The sequence below is a fragment of the Diadema antillarum genome, unplaced genomic scaffold (assembly GCF_040938485.1).
Source record: "Diadema antillarum isolate AM-2024a unplaced genomic scaffold, OU_Dant_1.0 seq00000122_RagTag, whole genome shotgun sequence".
In the NCBI taxonomy this organism is placed as follows: domain Eukaryota; kingdom Metazoa; phylum Echinodermata; class Echinoidea; order Diadematoida; family Diadematidae; genus Diadema; species Diadema antillarum.
Genome location: NW_027271202.1, coordinates 1,355,449 through 1,379,444, shown reverse-complemented (window position 1 = coordinate 1,379,444; position 23,996 = coordinate 1,355,449). Strand labels below are relative to the sequence as shown.

At 39.0% G+C, this 23,996-nt stretch overlaps 2 protein-coding genes across 2 annotated transcripts; both read left to right on the top strand.

The window, feature by feature from the left end:
* The first annotated feature begins 474 nt into the window (after nucleotides 1-474).
* Nucleotides 475-5,745, top strand: LOC139727216 (dolichol phosphate-mannose biosynthesis regulatory protein-like). Its single transcript, XM_071638173.1, has 4 exons — nucleotides 475-547; nucleotides 1,195-1,284; nucleotides 3,014-3,116; nucleotides 4,838-5,745. The coding sequence occupies exons 2-4, from the start codon at nucleotides 1,204-1,206 to the stop codon at nucleotides 4,885-4,887; spliced, it is 234 nt and encodes a 77-aa protein (XP_071494274.1). The 5' UTR covers nucleotides 475-547; nucleotides 1,195-1,203; the 3' UTR covers nucleotides 4,888-5,745.
* A 5,900-nt stretch (nucleotides 5,746-11,645) lies between these two features.
* On the top strand, nucleotides 11,646-19,801 carry LOC139727200 (phosphatidylinositol 4-phosphate 5-kinase-like protein 1). Its single transcript, XM_071638157.1, has 8 exons — nucleotides 11,646-11,966; nucleotides 13,718-13,789; nucleotides 14,487-14,638; nucleotides 15,554-15,713; nucleotides 16,783-16,838; nucleotides 17,061-17,173; nucleotides 17,953-18,115; nucleotides 19,282-19,801. The coding sequence occupies exons 1-8, from the start codon at nucleotides 11,646-11,648 to the stop codon at nucleotides 19,799-19,801; spliced, it is 1,557 nt and encodes a 518-aa protein (XP_071494258.1).
* Nucleotides 19,802-23,996: the final 4,195 nt, after the last annotated feature.

Sequence of the window (23,996 nt, the reverse complement as noted above, 5' to 3'; positions counted from 1 at the left end):
ATATCATGTGGCTTTTCGTTGCGAATCCAAGTGTCCTTTTGAGCGGTGAGTTGTTTACGTGTTGCAGTGCATTTGAGTGCTTCCTAAAATTGCATGGGTTGCTTCGGGGCGCTGTTACTGTGTTACAGCGCCCCGCGACGGGGTTACTCGCTAGCAAGCTACGACGACAGAGCTCAGGGCAGTCAAACAGCTGGAAGTTTTGCAAGGCTGAGCCGCGTGTGATCCAACAACACTGAATCTGAGAGGATTGAGGCTGAAGCGAAACGTAACTTGTCGATTTTGTTTTTTTCTAATCCAGTTCTCTCGGGCCTCGATTGAGCGAGCGAGGAAGCGACCCGAGATCAACCAGACGCAATGCCAATATGGTAGGCTATAAAATTAGACAAACTAGACCCAGTAGTACTATCGCTGACTAAAATTGCCAGGCATAACAAAATGCAAGTACAATTTTGTACCTACACGAGTCTACTCAGCTCATGAAGTTGATCGTCGCCCCAAGAAGAGTGTTTTCTCTGTTTCACACTTTAAAGTTACCACACAGTTATTGGTATGTGGGACTAAGATTAATTATCGCCTGGCTATGGATTTTCACAGCTGATTGAAATAACTTTCATAGATTTCTGTGACGATATTTATTCCAACTGGACATCAGGAAAAGTTATCCACATAGACATGATAGACAAACAAGAGCAGGTAGACTGAGTAGCACTTTTGGGTAGCTCAATAGCTGGGCAGGGCTTGTACGGTCAATTAACAATTTGCTGCATTGGGATTGCTGAAAAGCGAGTAATTGTATGAGACAGAGCTTGCAGAGACTGAGCTGAAGAGAGATATCATAAAACTGTGGCGGATCCAGGGCCAAGGGGCACACCCCCTTTATTTTTTTTTTAAACAAAACAAATATAAAAAGAAAGATGGAGGGGCATATGCACCCTCTTGAATTATAATATGTAAAGGCACCCCCCCCCCCCCCCCCTTTGGGGAATCCTGGATGATCTGCTCCTGCTGTATAAAAAGATGAACACAAGCAGAGGCTAATTTACTATTCAACAAAAGACGTCTGTCCAACAACACTGCAGATCTTGAAAACAGGTGCAAATTAACAATAACATGTGTGATAGAAGTTAAAGTTTGCTCCATGGTGTTTGCTTGAGATCTTTCTATTCTATGTATGTATGTTATTGTTGTATATAGGCTACCTGGATGGATCAAGCTGTTGGCATGGGGATGCTGTCATTTGCAGGCATGGTGTTTGTCTACTACACATTCTGGATCATAGTCTTGGTGAGTACTGTAAAAGTGAATATTTTCGCACGACTAATTTTTCATGCTCATGCAGCCAGGCCAGAAGAGTTTCGCATGTTTTTAATTCCGCGTAATCAAGACATCAACTACTGAAACATACAGCGAGCAAAAATATTTGAGTGCTTTTATTTTTGTGCTAGTTTCTGGTTGCACGAAATGAGCGAAAATTTCAACACCGTGAAAATGTCCACTTTTACAGTGATTGTGCAGCTCTCTGAAAATATGTGCCCCCCCCCCTTTTGACAATTCTATAGTTTACAGTCTCATTCATCCAGACATGTTAATCAAGCTGAGTGATAAAACCCAAGACATATTGGCTCTACTAGCATGGTTGTTAGATTGGTGTCTTTTTTTTCATATTGGCCAAAATAAGAGGTACAGTTTGTAGATTTTAATACAACGTAGTTTTATATGTGTTTGAAAACAGGAATGAAAGTCTAAACAGTGAAATGAGTGTTCTTCCATATGTATTTCTATTTCATGTAGGGCCTACTCTCTGACTTATTAGGAAAACCACCTGAAAAGGCAACAAATAACAAATACAATTGTATGTGAAAGTCATATGAAACAATTAAACATAGAAACTTTATGTTAGTTGTAACCCATGTGACTGTCAGTTGTCTGATTACAGAGAGGCAGCAATGCTTGTGAAATACTTGTTAGATTCCAGGGACGGATCCAGGAATTCCGTAAAGGGGAGGCGCCTTTACAAAATTAAAGGGGGGGGCGCATGTGCCCCCACCATTTTTTCTTTTTATTTCTTTTGTTTTAACAAAAAAATAAAGAAGGGGCGCGCACCTGGTACGCCCCCCTCTGGATCCACCACTGGATTCCCTATGTCATATGATAATATTTCTTGATTTGTACAATATAAATACTCGATACATTGACTTTAAAGCAGTGCAACATGAAACTGTCCCATCATTTTGAAGATTGTTCTCAAGACCATCTTCGAAACAAGTTTTGGATCTTTAATGTTTTGATACAGTCAGTTCGTTGTTTCATGTAACTTGACTGTGAAATATTGGTCAATTACCTTTTGGCAAGATCGAACTGAAGCGCCAGTGTTTAAAGGACAAGTTCACCTTCATAAACACAAGGATTGAGAGAATGTAGCAATATTAGTAGAACACATCATTGAAAGTTTGAGGAAAATCGGACAATCCGTTCAAAAGTTATGAATTTTTGAAGTTTTTGTGCAGTAACCGCTGGATGAGAAGACTACTGCAGTGTGTAATGTCACATGCGTACAACAATATAAGGACAATATAAAGAGAATTTCACAAAATATCATCTTTTGAAAAAAGTACACATTCCCTTGACTCGTTACCGACATATGTTATGGGTAATATTATTCCCCCTGCCTTTAGAAAGCGGCAAGTCAAGTGCTCTTTTATTATGCGAAAAAAAGTGAAAATATGTTGAATTTTCTTTACATTTTCTTTATACGGTTGTACGCATATGACATTACAAGCTGTAGTAGTCTCCTCACCCAGCGTCTCCAACATAAAAATGTTAAAAATTCATAACTTTTGCATCGATTGTCCAATTTTCCTCAAACTTTCACTGATGTGTTCTACTAATATTGCTGCATTCTCTCAATCCTTATGTTTATGAAGGTGAACTTGTCCTTTAAGTTCATATGATACAGCTTTTACTGAACTCTCACTTTCATTTCTGATGTCCCATTTTCTCCTCTTCTTTTCAGCCATTCATCGAAGCTGATCAAATTGTTCATCAGCTTTTCCCTCCAAGAAAGTATGCAGTGATTGTTCCCTTTGTAGCTGGTGGTGTAGCGTTACTCATTGTTGGTAAGTGAAATCAGAGCAGATCATGGAGACAGTGTGGTGCATATATCTACAGGGGTGATGGAACATTTCACAGGATGGAACTGCTGGAATTTCATGGGTGTTGTGATAATTTTACTCCAATTTTATGTCAAGTTTTTTTCAGACTTATTTTATTTAGAAATGCATTAACTTTTTTAATGTGCTGCTGTCCCAGTCCCTCAATCCCCCTACAAGTAGTTCTGTGGCCCTTGATTCATATACTTAGAAAGATCATATTTTCTAGCAGGGCTGCCAACTCTCACGCATTGAGTGTGAGACTCACTCATTTTGGTCCTTTCTCACTCTAAAACTTTATTTCATTTGCATGCATTTCTATTGATCTCACTCATTTTGACTGCTAAATTATAGCATTGGCCTATGGGAGTCTCACTCTCAACTAGTTTCCAGTGTTGGCAGCCCTGACTAGGCATACCACAAAACGGCAACAAATAAACTTACCTAAGTGCAATAGTCATCTTTTGTCGTAAAGCAATAAAATTTCATATTTAGACAGGAATCAGCAGAAAGTTTAGCATTGATATACAATGTATTGATTATGAATGTCCAGATATGATTGTGACTATAACTGTAACTATAACTTTAACTCGGGGCCGCCCACTTTTTTTTTCACCATACAAAGGAATACATATAGTATCACCACTTTGGTGTCACCACATGTTATGAGTCTTATTTGTCTAGGTATACAGTGCACTCCCGTTATAACGAAATGCTCGGGACCGGCAGTTTTCTTTCGTTATAACGAAATTTCGTTATAACCGAACAAATACAATATTTAACAAAAACAAGGAAACCACGCATATATCATATTCTGTTTGTTGAATACTCATCTTACACTGTGCAGATATGTTAAACGGAATGATACACTGTACCTTTTAAATTTCATTGGGATATTACATTAAAGAGAGCATAAAATTGACGGAAACTGTGCGTGACACACGGAGTGAACACACCGTGATGTGAAGCGTTCGCCCATGCTTGTTCCGCTACGAATTTTCGAAAGCGATCTGCATTTCGTTATAACGGAGCACATTTCTTTTGTTTTTCTTTGTCCATGGGGCTCGGAAAAGACTTCATTATAACGAAAATTTCGCTATAACCGTGTTCGTTATAAGCGAATTTTGTACCATAGACATTAATGGCGATAATTTTGGGACCAGAAGTTTTACTTCGTTATAACGAAATTTCGTTATAACCGTGTTCGTTGTAACGGGAGTGCACTGTACAAGAGTATTCAAGCCTGAATACACTGTAGAATGTAGCAAAAATTACAATTTTAAAACAAAATGTATCAACTTGCCTGTTATGATTTACAAAAAATGAATATAAAATACAAGAATATTGAAAAAAAAAAGATATTGTGCTTTTATCTGATGCATGTTATTCTATAAAATGCAAATTTTGGAGGTGCCCCATCCAAATACCCACCCTGGCCTAGCTACAAATGTAGGGTTAGTATCTGAATACAGATTTGTTTATTTGTACACTCTCTTAAAAGAGAGCATCTATCAAAATTCTTGTTGCACTGACTTGTACAAGTCCTCAATAAACTGCCTCCATGATGTGGTGACTCTCAACACAAAATCTCTTCATGTACATCATGTGCTGTGAATAAGATTATCTGAATCAGCAACTTTCTAATTGAAAATACTTCTGACTGTTTCTCTTTTCTTGGTCTTTTCTAGGTCATGTCATTCTCTTCATGATGTTCTTCACAAAGCCCAAGAAGTCATAGCGATTCTTCAAATGTTAGCCAAGGACATTTTAATTTTCAAGGGATCTGCCAAGAGAGTACATGTACTTGATATTCTTAATATCTGTTGCAATATTGTAAATGATGAAGCTTTACTATTTCACATAGTTCAACAACACAAACCAATACACACACACACACACACACACACACACACACACTTCAGGGTGGCGGGAGATAGAATCTAACCTCCCTGCACACTGTGAAATGCACATGGTATTGCGAGATTTTTTTTTCATACCAACACATGCATTGGTACAGAATGAGGTGCTGCAAGCAGCTTTTCACATTATAAATGAATGCACACACAAAGACAGATGTACATGTACATGTGTATATGCAAAACAGTAATAACCAATGTAGACGTGGCTTGCAGTACTTCAAACATATGATGATTCATTGGACTGGCCTTTTCCTGTAAATATTCAGAAATAGATGTGATTTCATAATGATACATGTATGAGTACTGAAAGAATTCACCAATGGGACAACCAACTCACTGAGGAATGGACAAGAGGTTTTCCCTCTGAGTCTATCTTCACCCAGGTGTATGAACTGGTTACCTGGCAACATTGTGTAATGGCAGGACCCTCTAGAAGATACAGAAAAGGCCATTAGTGGTAATACATGTAATAACTTGATTTGTCATTGTAGTGATGAGCATAATATTGTGACTTATCAACGTGCTACTAACTATGATGAAATCGGAGACTTAATTTAACAAGCCTTGAAATGAGATGATTTGTCTAAAAAACTGAAAATACTTGAGTGGAAAAAGCTTGATATCTTCATTTTAACATTCTGTCCAAATGTCAAAGGTTTAGAATGTTCTGAAATTTGAAACTTCTCAGTTTTTTTTTCCGGGCAAATTGCCAAAATCTTTTAATATCTTGAGCTGTTGGCTGGAGTTCACAAGGGTAGTTTAAAACAGGCTTGACTGTCAATAAGCCAACTCCCATTTTAATGAAGTCCTCACAGTTTTCTTTCTTTTGAATCGAAATTTCATTATGCAGTTAAATAGCAAAGTTTACAAAGATGTGTAGATGTAGTTTTGGGACATGGATTTGTACTTTGTTGTAACAAGAATTTTGTTATAACCACATTCTTTATAAAGGGAGTGCACTATTTTCTCCAAAGAGTGTGAATCTGCTTGCTAGCTTCCTTACTGTGAGTGTGATTTTTGTATTTGAAAATGGAATGGGAGAAATTATGTTTCACTGGAAAGTCTAAAGAATGAAAAATACCAAATCAGGAAATCCATGTTGGACTTCTTCTATCAATCTGTGCATTGATTCAGTTTTTGTGTCTGATAGATGCTACATGTATTGTACAGGAGATGTAACATTAATTGCCAGAATATCCCTATTTGAAATGCTCAGTTGAATAATAAATACATTGTACAAATAATTACATTTTCTCTCTGTTTTTTCTGAAAACGAATGTTGCCTGAAATACTTCAATAGCCAACACTTCTTCAGTCTTGATTTTTCTTTTGCAAAGTCAAAAGCAAACAAACAATGATCTTTGTATGCACACAGAAAATTGATGAAAACTGATGAAAGAGTGTAATCTTGTTAGCCTGAACTAATCATAGTTTTACAACAATGATTATACTTGTGTCATGTTATACACTGTATCCCAGAAATATATGGCTTACATGTACATGTACGTACATGCCTTTTCTTTACTGTACATGTGTTACAAGTGACCATTGATAAAATTTGGACAAAGACATACATTTTTAAATGGAAACCATGTCATCTTTGTGTCTTTTCTTCATTCTATTTGTTTTGTATTAAATTCATGCTGTTGTTCATGTCTTCATACATCACTGACAATCATCACTCAGCTGAACATGCAACCACACATTCCAACATCATGGGGCATTACAATCTTGACGTGGGTTCCAAGCTGAATGCATTTATGTCAAAGAGTATAGAGGCTACGCTAAGAGGGCGTACTCTCGCGATTTCGCACGCAAACGGGTGTAATACGCCATGGAGCCCAACGGCGGCCATTTTAGTACATGTACATGTAATAATACCTTAACACGTAAGCCTATGGGGCAAACCCTACCTTCCTTTCATTTTCTTCATTTTAAGGAAACACACAGCGGTGAAATTGTGTTTCAGACCTCAAAATATCAGGAGAAGTATATTTTCTGTCGATACGTCAAAAAAAATTTGAAGTAATGTCATTACTTTTCAATTTGTAGTCCCTCAAAGTTTGTTTTTGAGCTGACAAACGCCGTCTATCTCTTTCTCCCTCGGGCTACTTTAGCTCAAACTTTGTGGGACTGCATATTGGAAAATAAATGATATTTCTTCAATTGCATTTCATGATTAGACAGGAATGATACTTCTGTATGACAAAACGAGGTCCTAAGTACATCTCTTCCCCTGTATGCCCCCTAAAAAGGGGGGGGGGGGAAATGAAAGGGAGACAGAAATAACTACTACTCAGTATAAAAACACTGCTATTATCACGTAATATACGTCCTCTATCGGTCTGTTAGCTAATGGCGTCCGTATTTCGCCCACAGAACTCTTGTGTAAGGGTTCTGTGATTTCGCCCATGAGCGTACTACGCGGATTCGCGGAAGTAAGCCCTCTTAGGCATAATTCACAATGGACAACCAATGCATTTCTGTATGTCATGTTCTATGAGGTATGTTTCTTTCCATCAATTCTGGCTTTCAGTTCCTGGAAGGCAAAGTGTAAAACAATCTTATTTCTGTCTGAATAACTTTGAAACAATGATCAGCCACATATATTAGGATTTGAGACTGGAGCATAATTGCATTTGAACAACAACAATAAAAAAACACGCAAGAAATGAAAATGTCAAGATTAAGTGTACGAAGTAGGCCCTACATGGCAATTATGAGTCAATGACATTGGCATCATGAACTCACTCATTTATATATTCATATTGACTGAAAATTTGTGAAAATTAGCAAAACTTCACAATTTCATAACTTTCTTAATTTGTACCTACTTTTTATCAAATTTGAACTATTGTGCTAATAAAATTTTACTCTTTCTTATGAGACTAACTTTTAACTGCATGTACTGTAGTCTGGAATTCCTCTTTAGGAGTCAATAAAATTAAAATGAGAAATGCATGTCGCCATGGGTAACTGCAATTTGTTTTCAATTATGTAAAAGTCACCATTACTATATATCTCTAAAGATGATGCAAATTTTGCAAGTACATTGTAATTACAAAACACTAGAATTTCCTCTTCAGCGCAGTGACCTTGCATCACAGCTCCAAATAGCAAATTTTCAGGATGTATCCTCTTCTTTTCTCACATATAAGCACAGGTACATGGTGATGATTCATAATTCATATCAATAGCGGTGTGAGGTGATTACATATACTGTAATTTCATTCAGTTTTTATAGCAATTGTGAGTTAGGGTTTTTTAATCATCTGAAATGAAAAAATTCTGCAACTTTCTCATGTTTACCCATATTTCAAAGGAAACTTTAACTTGTATGGTTGTAAATATTACTTGCTATAACCATATCAACTTATGCCTTCGTTCTATTCTAAAAAAAAAACCACCAACTAAACAAAAACCAAAACAAATTCCAGCTAAACCAGGATAACCCAAGAGATTTATTCTTTTGTATCTGATTAGTCAGTTTCTAGTCTGAATATGCAGTTCATGTAAATGATGGATATTCAATACATCAGTTCTTGAACTAGCAGCATGGTGTGATGGTGATAACAGATGTCACAATGATCATGTCTGAAAATCAGTGGCAGTGTCATTTCCCCATCGAGATGTATCATGTAGTGAGCAGGGGGCGCGGAACGGGGGGAGGGGTTCCCTGGGGGGCGTTTCATCAACGAGTTCGTCGGAGTTTTCACCGACAAATTTGCTATCAGCCAATCAGACCAAGGATTTCATTAGCTTTTAACAGTTGTCAGTATTTAAATCCTTGCGTCTGATTGGCTGATAGCAAATTTGTCGGTGAAAACCTCCGACGAACTCGTTGATGAAACGCCCCCCTGGGGGGCGTTTCATCAACGAGTTCGTCGGAGTTTTCACCGACAAATTTGCTATCAGCCAATCAGACCAAGGATTTCATTAGCTTTTAACAGTTGTCAGTGTAAATCCTTGCGTCTGATTGGCTGATAGCAAATTCGTCGGTGAAAACTCCGACGAACTCGTTGATGAAACGCCCCCCTGGTCTCGCAGCCCCCCCCCCCCCCCCCCCCCCTGTAAAACATTCCGCGGCCCCCGATGAGTGTAAATCATTAAATGTCTCATTACTTTAATAAGTAGGCCTACTCTAGACATGTTGCATGTTGTTCCGTGGGTGGAAGGGGCGTTGTCTGTTGTTAATCCAACAGACAAGGAAAAAAAGCAACAACCAACAATATTTAATCATTAAAAAAAAAAAGGAGCCGAGAGTCATTCTGGATACATGCATGATCCGCATACAGAGTACAATGTACTAGTAATAACAGGTGTTTTGATCCCTCAAGAAAACTTTAACCTGTCTACCCTCTGCGCGGAATGTAGTAATCCTCGTGGTTACCACAAACGATTGCACAATACACGTACAATATACATGTACGATTGGCCTCGGTCGATCGGACTGGTAGGCAGCGGCATGCGCCGAGCAGCGGGGACGCGGGACCGGAATGACTGGCGAGTATGCCTACTCTCCTAGCGCGCCTGCTATTACTGTACTGGCGAGCGATGATCTGTTCACACTCTGTACCCCAGACCCATACCCAGCAGCTAGCCATACTCTAGGTGCTGTCAAAGCTCCTAGCTCCTTGTAATGAGACGGAGTCTAGCTCTAACAGTTAAAGCAAAGGTGTTCATCAATTAGATGATCAGAATGAACTGGTAGCTGTTATATAGCGAACGAATTCTCATATTTTTAACCACGAATCACCGAGGATGAAGACAACAATGAACATGGAAGGTGAATCATGATTCGTGATCGGGTGAGTTCCTTTTTCGATGCTATCCTCGCTCGGGGCGCTCCTCTGTAAATGTGTACGTTCGATCGCATTTCGTTCAGTGCAGTGGAAGGCCCAACTTAGTAATAACGATCACCTTTTCACACTTGGAATAACACTTGCTTTGACAAGAGTAGCCCGACGTCGAAATATGAAACATAATCTGTACCAACATTTAGAAGATTAAATTTAGTGAAATTGGCTTCACATTGATGTGAAGTAATGACCCAGCCTACATCATGGTTTACATTTGATTAGGTTTACTTAGAAGTTAGATAGTACTCTGAATTAAAAATGTCTTAAACATATTTCAGTGTAACAGTGGACTTTTTCAAACAGTATCAAAAGATATTTAGTTTATGGTGATAAGCATGCATGTGCATGCACTTTCTGTATCCTACTCAGAAATCAATGATTTTTTGGTGGTATTTGAACTATTTCTCACTGAAATATTCTCGGAATATTTTAAGGTAGGCACCCTATTGTCCTTCGACTCAAAGTAGTCATCCTGTAAGCCTTTTTTCCTGTACTCTTTCTGATAACATCCAAGCTCTCTCTTCCTCTTCATCTTCCCTTCTTCTGAGCTGTGCCATTCTCTATGTAAATTCATATGTTGTATCGTTGTTTTACTTGACCGTGTTTCAGTAGTTATCAACTTCCAGAATAGCTGATTGCGGTTAATACTTTTTGTTCGAAGGTTTTTTTTTTTTTTTTCTGAAGGACCTCCTTTACAAGCCATGCTTCCAAAAGGTCTCGTCATCTTCCTGTGTTTTACCCGCTAGGGCTAGGTCGAGTTTACCCATAGTACGGTAAATGATATGTATTTGTATTTGGGAAGTGAAAAACAAAATTTCAAGTAAGTTCAAGTTCTAGCACTACTGCCACCAAAAATGCACTCCAGGGAGGAAGTTTTAAAATGTTTATGAAGAGGGGAATCATTTTATGACAATGGGCAAAGAAAGTTAAACTGTAATTGAAAGTGTGAAATGATCCCCCCCCCCCCCCCCCCCCATTGCAGATCCGGAGGGGGGGCACACTGGGTGCCCCTTTCCCTCTTTATTTTTTTGTTGAAATAAAAGAAACAAAAAAATGAAAGGGGCACATGCACCCCCCTTTTTTAAATTTTGCACCCCCCCCCCCTATGGAATTCCTGGATCCGCCCCTGCCCCCCTCCCCTCCACATTGAGTTTGTTGTCCATGGCCATTAGATGTAAATGCCAATTGATATCTCTTTTTTTTTTGTGATGCTTCAGGTATTCCTTTTGACACGGGTCACTGGATGGTAAGCTGTGTGACATAGACTGCTCTATTGATGCTCAGTTACCACATGAAGATGACGTTGAGATGGCCACATGGTGAACTCAAGGGAGAAGGCAAGGAAAATATCTCATATGTACCTCAGTGGAATGACAACAAATTGATCCCATCATTTTCTCCTTGAATGTTATGCCTCATTCAGGTAGACTGACTGTATGGGGATCGATTTGACATATTATTCAAGCTTCAAGTGACTGAAGATATTGCTGAGTGGAATGCAAGAACAACAGGACAGGACTTCAGGAAATGTATGATACTTGGAAACATGATTACTAGGTGTCTACATCTCTATCTCTTTTGAAAAGCAATGCTCTTCCTTGACTGAGTTGCTGTTGAGTTACTGAATATAGGAGTTGATCGCAAGCATGATGAACTTTATGGAAACTTTGTGATGTGTATGATAGAGATACCACGTAGAATAAATCAGTGCATTGAAAATGGATACATCGCAGTTTGTGTCTGCTGACAAGGACAGTGAAGTCCTTGATGATAGAGAGGAAATGGAAGTGAAAGAAACTAAGCCATCTCCACCACCACCATCATCATCATCATCACCACAGGATGCTTCGGTGGAATCCGATGGATCACCACACAAACGAGCAAGGAGCTTCAGTCAGTTTGTGAAGGAGGCACACAAGAAAATCAAGCTGCGGGGAATTGAGGCTGTTAATGAAGATCATCCGCTGTTTGCCATGGCGACCTGCATCCAGAAAGGTCTTCAGATGAGTAGAAAGGAGTACAATGGGGAAGTAGGCACTGTGAGTATATTACATTGCTTTCTAGTCTCTCACAAATGTATGACCTTTAACCTTCTCTGGCCTCCCCCCCCCCCCCCAATACTGTTGCCTCACATTTTACCCCATAATAGTGACACTATAAAGCTGGGGGTATGTTCTGACTCACTGTAGTTATTTGAAAATGGGTTTGTCTCAGAAATGGTCCCAAACATTCTGCTGAATGTAGGATTTTGAATGATAAAGAGCACAATAATGAATTGAACACTAAGCTGATTTCATGAATAATGCATGACTGTCAATATCATTACTAGAGATTTACATGTAAGATTGTAATAATAATAGAACAACCACATTTCTCTGTGCTCAAGTGCTGCAAACACCTTAGGAATAGAATGCAAGTTGATAATTAGAGGTGGGTTTAGGATTTGCAGGGGAAAGGATTACACAAGTCCAGGTGTGAGAAAAAGCAATAAACCATGTCATGTCCATACAGTAAGCAAACATGAGTGAAAGCAATGTTTTTATATATATATATATATATATATATATATATATATACACGTATATATATATTTTTTTTTATGGTTGCAATTTTCACTTACCATCCAGAGAGTATAAAGGGTATTTGTACATAAATGTTTCCAGGTACCTAAGCTGTATCTCTCCCTCATTTACTTCACTATGCAAACCTTCAAGCAGCATAAGATTATGGTTTGATTTTCTACTGTCTCTGTTCTTTTCACTTGAATATTTTCTTGTCCAGTTCTGGTGCTGCATGATTTCGAACCACTTGTATGTTTTATAGAAAACCTTTTGTAAGAGATGATTTGATCAGATGATACTCTTTTTTTTCTTCTTTTTTTTAAAGCCATGAGGAGATTGCTTCTCAGGGTGGGATAAAAATGTTGTAGGCCTATACAAAAATGTGATGAACAAAAGCAAAGTAACAGAGAAATTTTGTGTGCAAGAGAACAATCGCTGAAAAATGTGACTACTTGTATGTCATAGACATTTGATAGGCATATGAAACAAGAGCTGTTACCACAGAGTACATACAGGGGTCGCACTTAACTTTTTTTTTAACTAGCCAGGCGGACTACTTAGAATCAATTTTGACACTGAAGTAATATTTTGGCTAGCCAGACGGACTAGTTACTTCAGAATTTTATGATTTTTAGCTAGTCCGACATGATTTTGGGTGGCCAATGGCCAGCGGACCATCGCCAATTTCGAACCCTGACATAGTGAGAGATGTGTAATTTTCTTTACAGTCATTTGATATACTGTATTCTGCAAGAAGAAAAGGATTCTTTAAGCTTAAATGTTTCAGGTTTTTGGATAAGAATTACCTATTCAGAAACTGCAACTCCAAGCACCTTCTGATCTGGAAATTCTCCCACCTGAAACCCCTAGCAAACAGGAGACTCCAACTTGATGTGCGTGAAGCGCATATCACAAGTGCGAAGTTCCTTGCAGCAGGGAAGCTTTAGGGTTCTAGATGCTCTCTTGTGCTATCTCAGGCTTATTTTTCAACATAATGATGGCACTAAGTAAGAAATCATTTCAAGCGGGAGACACAGGGCCAGGGCGGGAGAACGGGATATTTTGCAAAAATGGGCTTTCAGCGGGAGATCTCCCGTCGAAAGCAGGAGAGTTGGAGTCTCTGCCTATTGCAAAGACATGGACAAGCTTAACTTAAATGAGTAGAATTGTTTTAGAGGCTACTCATTATGCCAGTAAAGAATCGATTAAATGTGATGTTTGCATTGCAGGCCGACTCTTTATCACCAGAGAGTTACACTCAGATGGAGGAGCACTCAGTTGCCACTAGCAATCCAAACAAGGTATTGTACCACAAGCCCATGATGATAATCCCTCTGTTTGTATTTAAATACAGTGTTCACAGACAGCCAGTTCTTGGTTTGTTTGTTTTTTGTCCTCATTTGGAAGGTGAGACTGGGCAGCTACAAGCTCTGACTGAGATTAGAATGTCAGTAGAAGTGCAATTCAAATCCCTGCTATTCAGATCTCATCAAGATTTGAGCATACAGTGTATATGCAGACATGTAAATGGTACTCCCGTTTGAATTTTCCACAGTCAAATGAATCACGCTTTTTTTTCTTGACTCATTCTCTTGTCCTCTGTCCATTTTAGAATATTTGAGATTTGATAGACTGAGACATTTACATTGGGTTTTTTTTCATCTGTAAGCAACTAGAGAATACAAAATGAGGTTTTGAAAGAATTACATGTAATTATAATCATTTCTGTGTGAAATTTGGTTTCTTTTCAAATATATGTTAAATGTCATATCCACCATTTCTTCAATGCTGTATACTGTGCAATGGATTTGTCACCAGAATCACTGCTGCATAACAGTCTGTTAACAGATCTAGGCATTTCGCCAAGTAGATTGACCATATACAGACAACAGGATTTGTATCCTTTCTGCGCTGATACTAACCAATGTTTGAAAAGATACAGGATAATCATCTGTCATGTCACATGTTTATAATTTGTATTATTTCTGATTCATATAGGTGGCAGTATTTCGCAGCTTTGCTCCTGATGTGTTTCAAGCTCTAAGGAACATCCTTGGCATTCAAAGCAATCAATATTATGAGCCCCTTTCAGAGACACCTTTCCTGAAATATGCCAGCAACTCAAGAAATGGACAGACCTTCTTTTTATGGTACGACATGAACATTTCTGTCTGAAAACTCAAGACATGGACTTTGCATGTATTGAAGTTAATCCATAACTATTTTTCTTTTATCAGCAAAGTTTAAATTATTTTCACAGTCAAAGGTATTCAGCTACTCATTTTCTGTGAAATGCAGTCTGATACATGTCAATATCAATCATTCATTTAATCATGCAGGGAGCTCTTTCAGTTTGAATATTTTATGAGAATAAATGACATGTACATTTGTGGAAATGAGTACATCAGATGCAGATAGTATGACTTGTCAAGTGAAGTACACATATAATAAAAAATCAAACACTCATTGAAAAACTGCGGCTGGGCTTTGGGAGACAAGGTTTTCAATCATTTAAGCGGGGCTCCTCAAACAGTGTCTGGTATAAGTCCAACATGTAGTACTGTATACGCTGTAATTTTTCGCGTACAGATACTTGTATGAATGAGGAGCTCACAGACATTTTCGTGAGATGTTTGTGAGACGGTCCAACTGTGATTGCAAAATTTGCGAAAATTAAACCTCATTCTTCTACTGCCCTAGTGCAAATGATTAGACAGTGCAGTTTGCAAAAGCTACCGAGGATTGGTTAGAAAATAACCCTTCAAGTAAGGATCTGAATTCCTGTGATTATTTCTAAGGATCTTGTAATCTTAAATACCTTGGGACAATGAAAGTGTTTCAACTGATATATGTGCAGATAAAACGGAGTGTGGTACCAATTGAGAGTTGAGAAAAAAATATTTAGGACCCCTACAAATTGTAAAACATTGAATTGTTTTTCAGGTACATGGTTTCCCGCCTAATCGGTTCCTTATAGTTGGGTAGGCACTGTTGAAGAATAGGCATTGACATCCTTGCAATGATAATGAAATGCTTATTTTCAATCAAATCATTTCCCTCCACAGTTCCGACAAAAGATATTTTGTGAAGACAGAGAATGCCATGGACGCAAAATTCTTTCTGCAAATCTTACCTCAATACGTTGGTCACCTGTCTGATTACCCACACTCTCTCCTTGTGAGGATCCTTGGTCTTCACTACATCAAGCTACCAGGAAAAAAAGGGGTGAGATCTACCATCAATATGGGATATTTTCTGTTCAGAAAATATTGTGCATATTTTGTCCCCCACCCAGCTATCAAGAAAATGATAACATCCAAATATTTCGAGGAGATATTTACATTTAAAAAAGCAGTCTCATATTTGCAATATATAAACAAATGAAGGGTATTAAAATTCACATAGTGAAAGTTTCCACTCACGAGCACACAGTATTTTTTCCATCATAAGAAAGTGAAAGCCTTACCTGTAATTAACTTAATATGTGCTTCCATTTACATTGATGATAGGTTTGCAATGTAAGGTGAGTCCCATTGCATTTAATAGAATTGCATTTCCTTTCACAAACTGGACTTGAGCTCTGTCTTTAAATTTGTGATTGATTTTTTTTGTGAGTCAAAAAGGCATTAGTACTTTTAAAGCACATGGCATAAATGCCCTTCTGCTTTTAAGCTGATGAATTTGGACTGCTGATAATCAAGATTTAGCGGATTTCTGGATCATGTTAATAGAGGCTCAGGTTCAAGGTAGTACCATGTTGCTAATTAGGTTTAATACATATTGGCACATAAAGTAATGCCTTATAGTATGTTCATTTATTGATTTCGCATTTTATTATTTTCTCCCCCCCCCCCCAAAAAAAAAAAAAGAAAAAAAGAAGAAGTGATCTGTAACTTATGAATTACATTAACGTAGCGATGCAGAATTATAATTTCTGTGTAGTCAGAAAAAAAAAATGATTTATTCACTCATGTCTGGAAAAGGAGATTTGTGAAAGCTTCATAAAAGAATTGGTATATTAATATTATCATATATTCTCTACAAAGATTAGATTTTGTCATTTATGTTTAACTGTCCTTGGATGTATAAGGAATAAAGATAGTTTCTATGCCTGTGACAGGCAATGGAAAATAAGCGAATAATCTGTAGTGTTTGTTTATATTGTACTGTGCAGAGCAGTATCAAATGAAAACTTGCCATCATGTTTTTTTAATGCACAGATGTTCATGCATTAGTTTTGCTGGTCTGCAATGGGATGTATGCTAACAATGATCTCCTTTTTTTTTACATGCAGAAATTCTTCTCTGTCATGCAGAGTGTTTTTCATCCAGAAGAGCGAATTTATGCCAGGTGAGTTTGTGACTTCGTGAGAGCTCCAAGGATTTATTTGCATGAATGTTGTTTGATTCTGTAACTTCTAACTAAAATTGTGACTTTGAATTTACTGCAAATGCTTTCTATTTTCATTCTGGAGATAAGTATCATTGTCAAAAGAGATAATATTGAGAGTATTGAGAGTTTAGAGTATGGCTTCATTGCTTGTTTGCATTGCTTGTGTTTTATTTCATGCAGGTACGACATAAAGGGATGTATATTGCACCGTTATGTCAGTCCAGAAAAGCAGGGCAGTGACTATGTCAGTGTTCTAAAAGACGTCAACTTTGGAGATCAAAAGCTGGTTCTGAGTAAGTAAAGTGCAGAATATTCCATTTATATTTGAATGTGTCCAGATGGTAACATTTGACAATATGATTCATATTCTTTGAGTGGAGCTTCTGTAAATTTTTTAGGTCTTGCTCTTGTGGTAAAAAAAGAAGAAGAAAGTTTTCTGTCTTTAAAATCATGATACGGTAATGGGCTGACCTTTCACCCGACCAGAAGGTTGCTTTGTTCATTTAGAGAATGAGGTAAGTAGATGCTTATAAGCTATTGAAGTGATTCATCATAAGCTGTTAGCTGTCAGTGGGTGTGTTCGAGCACTCTGCTAAAGCGAACCGTACCGTACCATACCCGCGCCAGAGGAGCGCTCAAATGCTCCTAAATTTTACCATACCATACTGTACCAAGCCAAAAGTGGACCACTTCCCGATGTGCTCCAAAAGGGTACCAAAAGCGTTCCAAAAGTTTGCACATTAGAATGCATGTAACATGCACATACGTCATAATGCAAAGAGTTCATTCTCTTTATGCTGGACAGCTACAGTATAAGTAGTTCAAGCATGCCAGGTGAATGACCCTCGTGCTACACAATGCGTGACCTCTTCTAAAAATAACTCATGAGGCACACTTTCTCAACAGAGTGCTCGAAAGGTCCAAATCTTGCACAGTTCAGTAGGCCTACAGTACGCTTTAATCAGTTAGCTTTGGTTTGCTTTAGAGCGCTGCAATGCACCCAGTGTCGATCTATGTGTGTTGAATGGATTGTAGCAACCTAACACAGAATTCTATGTTTTGTTATCTGTAGAGGATCAGAGAGAATGGTTTCTTCGTCAAATAGACATTGATGTGGACTTTCTACGGGGCTTTAACATCATGGACTACAGCTTGCTGGTAGGACAGCAGGTTCTTCACTTCACAGAGACTGGCGAAGATACCAACCTGGCTCAGCTGGTCCTTAGGGTGAGGAAGTAAGTCAATATGTATTTTACTATCTTTTTATCCTCGTTAAAAGGACAAGTCCACCTTCATGTACACATGGATTGAGTGAATGCAACAATATTAGTAGAACACATCAGTGAAAGTTTGGGGAAAATTAGACAATCCGTTCAAAAGTTATTAATTTTTGAAAGTTTCTGCTCAGTCACTGCTGGATGAGAAGACTACTACACTGTGTGATGTCATATGCGTACAACGAGATAAAGAAAATAAAAAGAAAATTTCACAAAACTTCACTTTTTGAATAAAGAACATATTTCTTCGACTTGTTACTGACACATGTTAAGGGTAATATTATTCCCCCTGCCTTCTGAAGGAGAGAAGTCAAGTGTTCTTTTGTTATGCGAGAAAAATGGAAATATGTTGAATTTTCTTTATTATTTCTTTATATTGTTGTACTCATGTGACATCACAAGCTATAGTAGTCTTTTCATCCAGCCTCGACTGAGCAGAAACTTCAAAAATTCATAATTCTTTAATGGATTTTCTGATTTTGCTCAAACTCTCACTGATGGGTTCTGCTAATATTGCTGCATGCACTCAACCCACATGTCTATGAAGGTGAACTTGTCTTTTAAAGTATTTTGTCGCTGGGGCGACAAGACCTCGTATCTACAAAATGTCAAATGTTCAGGAGAGCCAAAAAACATGGCAGCCAAAGCACTATACCGAATGGGACAGCCATTCCTTTGACATGCCATGGTGGCTTCATTTTTTGGGTAAGACAACTAGGATTTGGACAGGACATCACTTAACCAATTATTTGACCATAAATGCAAAAAAGTCATTTTCACCAAAATTGCAGATACAAGGTCTTGTCACCCCAGCGACGATTTAGAGGTCACTATAGTTGTCAGTAAAATGATGGTTTTTGGCAAATGCAACTAAGTAATTAAGATGATTAAGTGAAGGAGGGGGTACTTCTTGTTGAAATGACAGGATCGCTTTCCTTGTATGTTTTTTTATTCATGATATCATTAATACTAATATTGTATACAGTGTATATCCATAGGGCTTATCAGCAAGTAAGGGCTGAAGTCCTTGAGCCGGGTAGAAGGACAACTTAAGAGCTATCTTCTGAAGAAACTAATCATGTCAACTTGTTTTGTTTTGCTTTTGTTTGTCTCTCCAATTATAGGTCTCTTCCTCAAAAGCTGTTGAAAACCTATGACAATCTGACGGAAGGCACGAAAAAATCCTCTCAAGTTAATAATGTGACTGATAGTAGAAGTGAGAATGAAGACAGAGCAGATCTACCAGGAATGGTGACCACTGAAGAGAATCTTGCTTTAAACCCTCCCACTGGTATCCAGTACAACACAAACCTCAAAGGTAGTCAGGAAGCTGCCAGTCAGCTTGGGACGGTCCTCACTGGAGGGAAGGAGAGAGACCCGCGTCTGGCTTCTGAACTTCAGCTGGCATTCCAGCGGCAAAACAGGCGGCTGCTGCCAAACCAGGCCAATGCTGTGCACATTATCAATGGACCACATGAACGTTACTTTGTTGGCATAATTGATATTTTAGGGCAGTACACGGTCAAGAAACGACTTGAGAATATCCTGAAGTCATGCATAGCGCCAAGAACACCGTTTTCTGCAGTCAACCCATCAAAGTATGCAAGGAGATTCAAAGATTACTTCGCAGCACACTCTGAATGACGAACACAAGTTTTAACCTGTTCCATATGGGAACCTGGTGATCTGTGTATTAAGTCTATGCGGCTTTCAGAATTCAGTATGGAACAGGTTAATCTATTTGGGACTTCTACTGAATTCTAGCTTTGGCAATTAGAGCACATGTGTCAAATACCAACTCATCTCTTATGGTTGAACTTAGACTTTTTGTACGGTATGGGCCAGCTGAAGTCAACATTGCTTACAATTGATATTTTGAAATCAGAGTTTCCATAGTTAGATTTATACTCTGATACTTGAGAACCTAAAATGATGAATGAATAAATATTAAACCATAATTTCAAGTTTGAGAAGCCAATACAGTTAATGTGGCCATCCTAATTACTACTTCTCAGCTTTGATGTGAGCATTACAGAATTCTTAAAATGATTTTTGTTGTTGTTGTTGTATTATCTCACCGAACACAAGCATGTGTGTGTGTGTGTGTGTGTGTGTGTGTGTGTGTGTGGTGCATATTCCGTCCAAAATCTTGTATAGCAGCAGCTGTAGTTAATCAATACACCAAAGAAACCTCTTATGATGCATAGGAGGCTGTGATGTACATTATACTTTGCAGCGTGATAAGCTGTGAGAAGTTTCTTGCAGTTAGTATAGTGCAATGTTTGGTTGTGTTGAACACCAGACTAGTTCACTCTGTTTGTTCTGATGTAATAGCCACCAACTCTATTCTCTGTTTTGTGTCATTTTCTATATAGTTTACAATCATGTGATTATGTCGGCTTTGAGTCATAAGGTTTTCAGATGAAGAGATTTTTAGCTCACCTGAGCCAAAGGCTCAAGTGAGCTATTGCGATCGCCCTTCGTCCGGCGTCCGTCGTGCGTCGTGCGTCGTGCGTCGTCCGTCGTCCGTCGTCCGTCGTCCGTCGTCCGTCGTCCGTCGTGCTTAAACTTTTTACATTTTCATCTTCTTCTTGAAAACCCCAAGACCGATTTTCATCAAACTTGGCAGGTAGCATCCCTAGGGGGTAAGAAACTCAATTTGTTAAAATGGGCACCATGCCCCACCCAGGGGGCCCCCAGGGGGGCCCAAACCCCCCAAAATTAAGGAATCTGTAAAAATCTTCTTCTCTAGAACCAGAAGTGATAGAGCTAAGTTAATAATATGAGTTAGTACATTGATGACTGTAGTTTCAAGTTTGTTCATGGCAGAATCAGGGGTGCCCCCCTTGGGACCCAGGGGAGGGGGGTGGGGAAGGGTTCTAATGGGGCCTAAATTGTACATTTTCATCTTCTTCTTGAGAACTCCATGACCCATTTTCACCAAACTTGGCAGGTAGCATCCCTAGGGGGTTAGGAACTCCATTTGTTAAAATGGGCACCATGACCCACCCAGGGGGCCCCCAGGGGGCCCAAACCCCCCAAAATTACGGAATCCGCAAAAATCTTCTTCTCTAGAACCAGAAGTGATAGAGCTAGGTTAATACTATGAGTAAGCACATTGATGACTGTAGTTTCAAGTTTGTTCATGGCAGAATCAGGGGTGCCCCCTTTTGGACCCGGGGGGGGGGGGGGGGGGGGGGGGTGAGGAGGGGTCCTAATGGGGCCTAAATTGTACATTTTTATCTTCTTCTTGAGAACCCCATGACCCATTTTCACCAAACTTGGCAGGTAGCATCCCTAGGGGGTTAGGATCTCAATTTGTTAAAATGGGCACCATGCCCCGCCCAGGGGGCCCCCAGGGGGCCCAAACCCCCCAAATGAAGGAATCTTTAAAAATCTTCTCTAGAATCAGAAGTTATAGAGCTGAGATAATACTATGAGTGAGTACAGTAATGACTGTAGTTTCAAGTTTGTTCATAGGAGATCCAGGGGTGCCCCTCTTGGGGGTGGGGGGGGGGGGTGGTTGGAAGGGTCCAAATGGAGGCCTGAATTGTACATTTTCATCTTCTTCCTGAAAACCTCATGATGGATTTTTGTCAAACTTGGCAGATAGCATCCCTAGGTGGTCAGGATCTCAATTTATCAAACTGGGCACCATGCCCCACCCAGAGGGCCCCAGGGGGCCCCAATTCCCCCAAATTAAGGAATCTTGAAAAAATTGGGCCCTTATTGTACATTTTCATCTTCCACTTGAGAATGCCTCGTCAAATTTTGGTAGAGCTGTGAATAATTTAGATTAGTGACTGCGTGAAAGGTGAACTTGCGATACTCAGGTGAGCGCTAGACCCGCGGGTCTCTTGTTTTTTTTTTTAGATTCCTTTATAGTGCAAAAGTAGCATACTGTGATAATGAGATATTGTTAAGATTGCGTATGAAGATTGATTTTTTTATTTATGTTACTGACTGTATTGTGAGCAAAAATAAATGTTAAAGTTGATTAATACCTTGAGGTAAAAGTCACGTTGACAAACAGACAAATATATTTTTATATTGTAGAGCACCTTTCTGGATATGATGCATTCTTCATGATATCACAATGTCTTATATTCCCCACATTGCACTGCATTTAATGGTGACCTACTGCAAAGTGCAACAAGCATCATATTGCTAAATGTCCATCTGTATGATGTAATCATGTGTTTCAGCACATGTTTATGCTCATGTTTTATGCTCATGTGTGTGCAATGCAGGGGACTGGCATCCTGAGAGATGTAGTAAAGTACTTGAATCATAGAGAGCACACTTTTGTGAAACACCAGACATTTTTAAGATAAACTTCTGAACTCACAAACTGAATCAACTCACTGAGAAGATTTTGTACACTAATTTCAAATGAAGGTTAACTTTCACATGTATCTCATAGTGAAAACAATAAAATAATGATAATGATAATAATGATAATAATTGTGTATTGTAATCAACTGTCACTTATTGCATATTTTTTAGTATCTGAGTGCACCAATTTACAGGGTAAGTGTTTTTCTTACTAGAAAACTTATAAATCAAGTGAGGTTTTCACGTGACATCAGGGTAGTAGCAGAAAATGGGTCAGCTGGGTATCTCCCTATAGCATGACCTATTTGAGTATACAGAGGTGGATTGTGTTATTGACAATGCCTATGTGTAGTCAAGAAGTGTAATGTGAGTTATGGGCCAGTCACAAATCAGTTGCGATGCGTCGGCGATGGGTAAAACCCGGGAAATTTTAACAAAATCTTGAGACAGATCTCACGATTTTGCACCCATCGGAGGCGCTCTCCGGACACCTGCGGCTTGTCGCAGATTTTTTAGGCATCGCCACACCTGTCGCGGTCCCTAACTTTGAACTTAAAATTGCAAGATTGCTCGCAAGATTTTTCACCCATTTTTGGCATCCCAGACACAATATCCGATGACCTACAATGCCCTCCGATTAATCAGAGGCGTCCTCCGAATAATCTGAGACTAGTCGCAAGATTCTGTGTGGGATTGGAAATTCAGGTTGAGATTCAATGTCTGCGAGTAGTCTCCGGCGCCCTCCGACTGAATCGGAGGCGCCCTGCGACGATTCGTACGCTTTCTGTTATCGTCTCCGACGATTCGTACGGTGGAATCATAGTAAATCGCCGTGTATATAAGGGTGCCTCCGACCGGATCGCTAAAAGTTTGAGACGCTCTTGCTGCAGGAGGCTGTGACAGAAGATTTTGAAGATTTTGAAGATGCCAAGTAAGAGAAAAGACGATCGCAGATATCGTCTCCGATCGCCTCCAATGCAATCGGAGGCGATCGGAGGCTAATCCCACGATTTTTCGACAAAACCGGGTCAAAATCCTTGAAAAAATCTCAGACAATGTGACTGCTCCACTTTTATTAGGATTATTGCTAGGATTGTTCAAGGATTCTTTATTTTCTACGACGACCCCCGGCCATAACTAATCCCCGACAGATCGCCGACATTGTGACTGGGCCATTAGGTCAATGCTTACATCCTGGTAACAAAGATCAGGAACAGCTTTGGTCAGTGTATGTCTGACTTGGTAGAGTGCTATTGTGCAATAATTTTGTCATATAATGTACTTTCATGTGAGGATGTGTTTGTTTACATTTCTTGAGATTTCAGTGAAATATAAACACTCCAAATTTCTTTCAAGAAATTAACAGAGCCACAGATGCTGTCATACAGACTGTTGCCACAGTTCATATTGTAATACAATACTAATGTATGTTTGTGTGTGTGTGTGTGTGTGTTTATACAAGCATGTGATAAGTAGCAAACACAGCACTTTTACAAACCAGCTT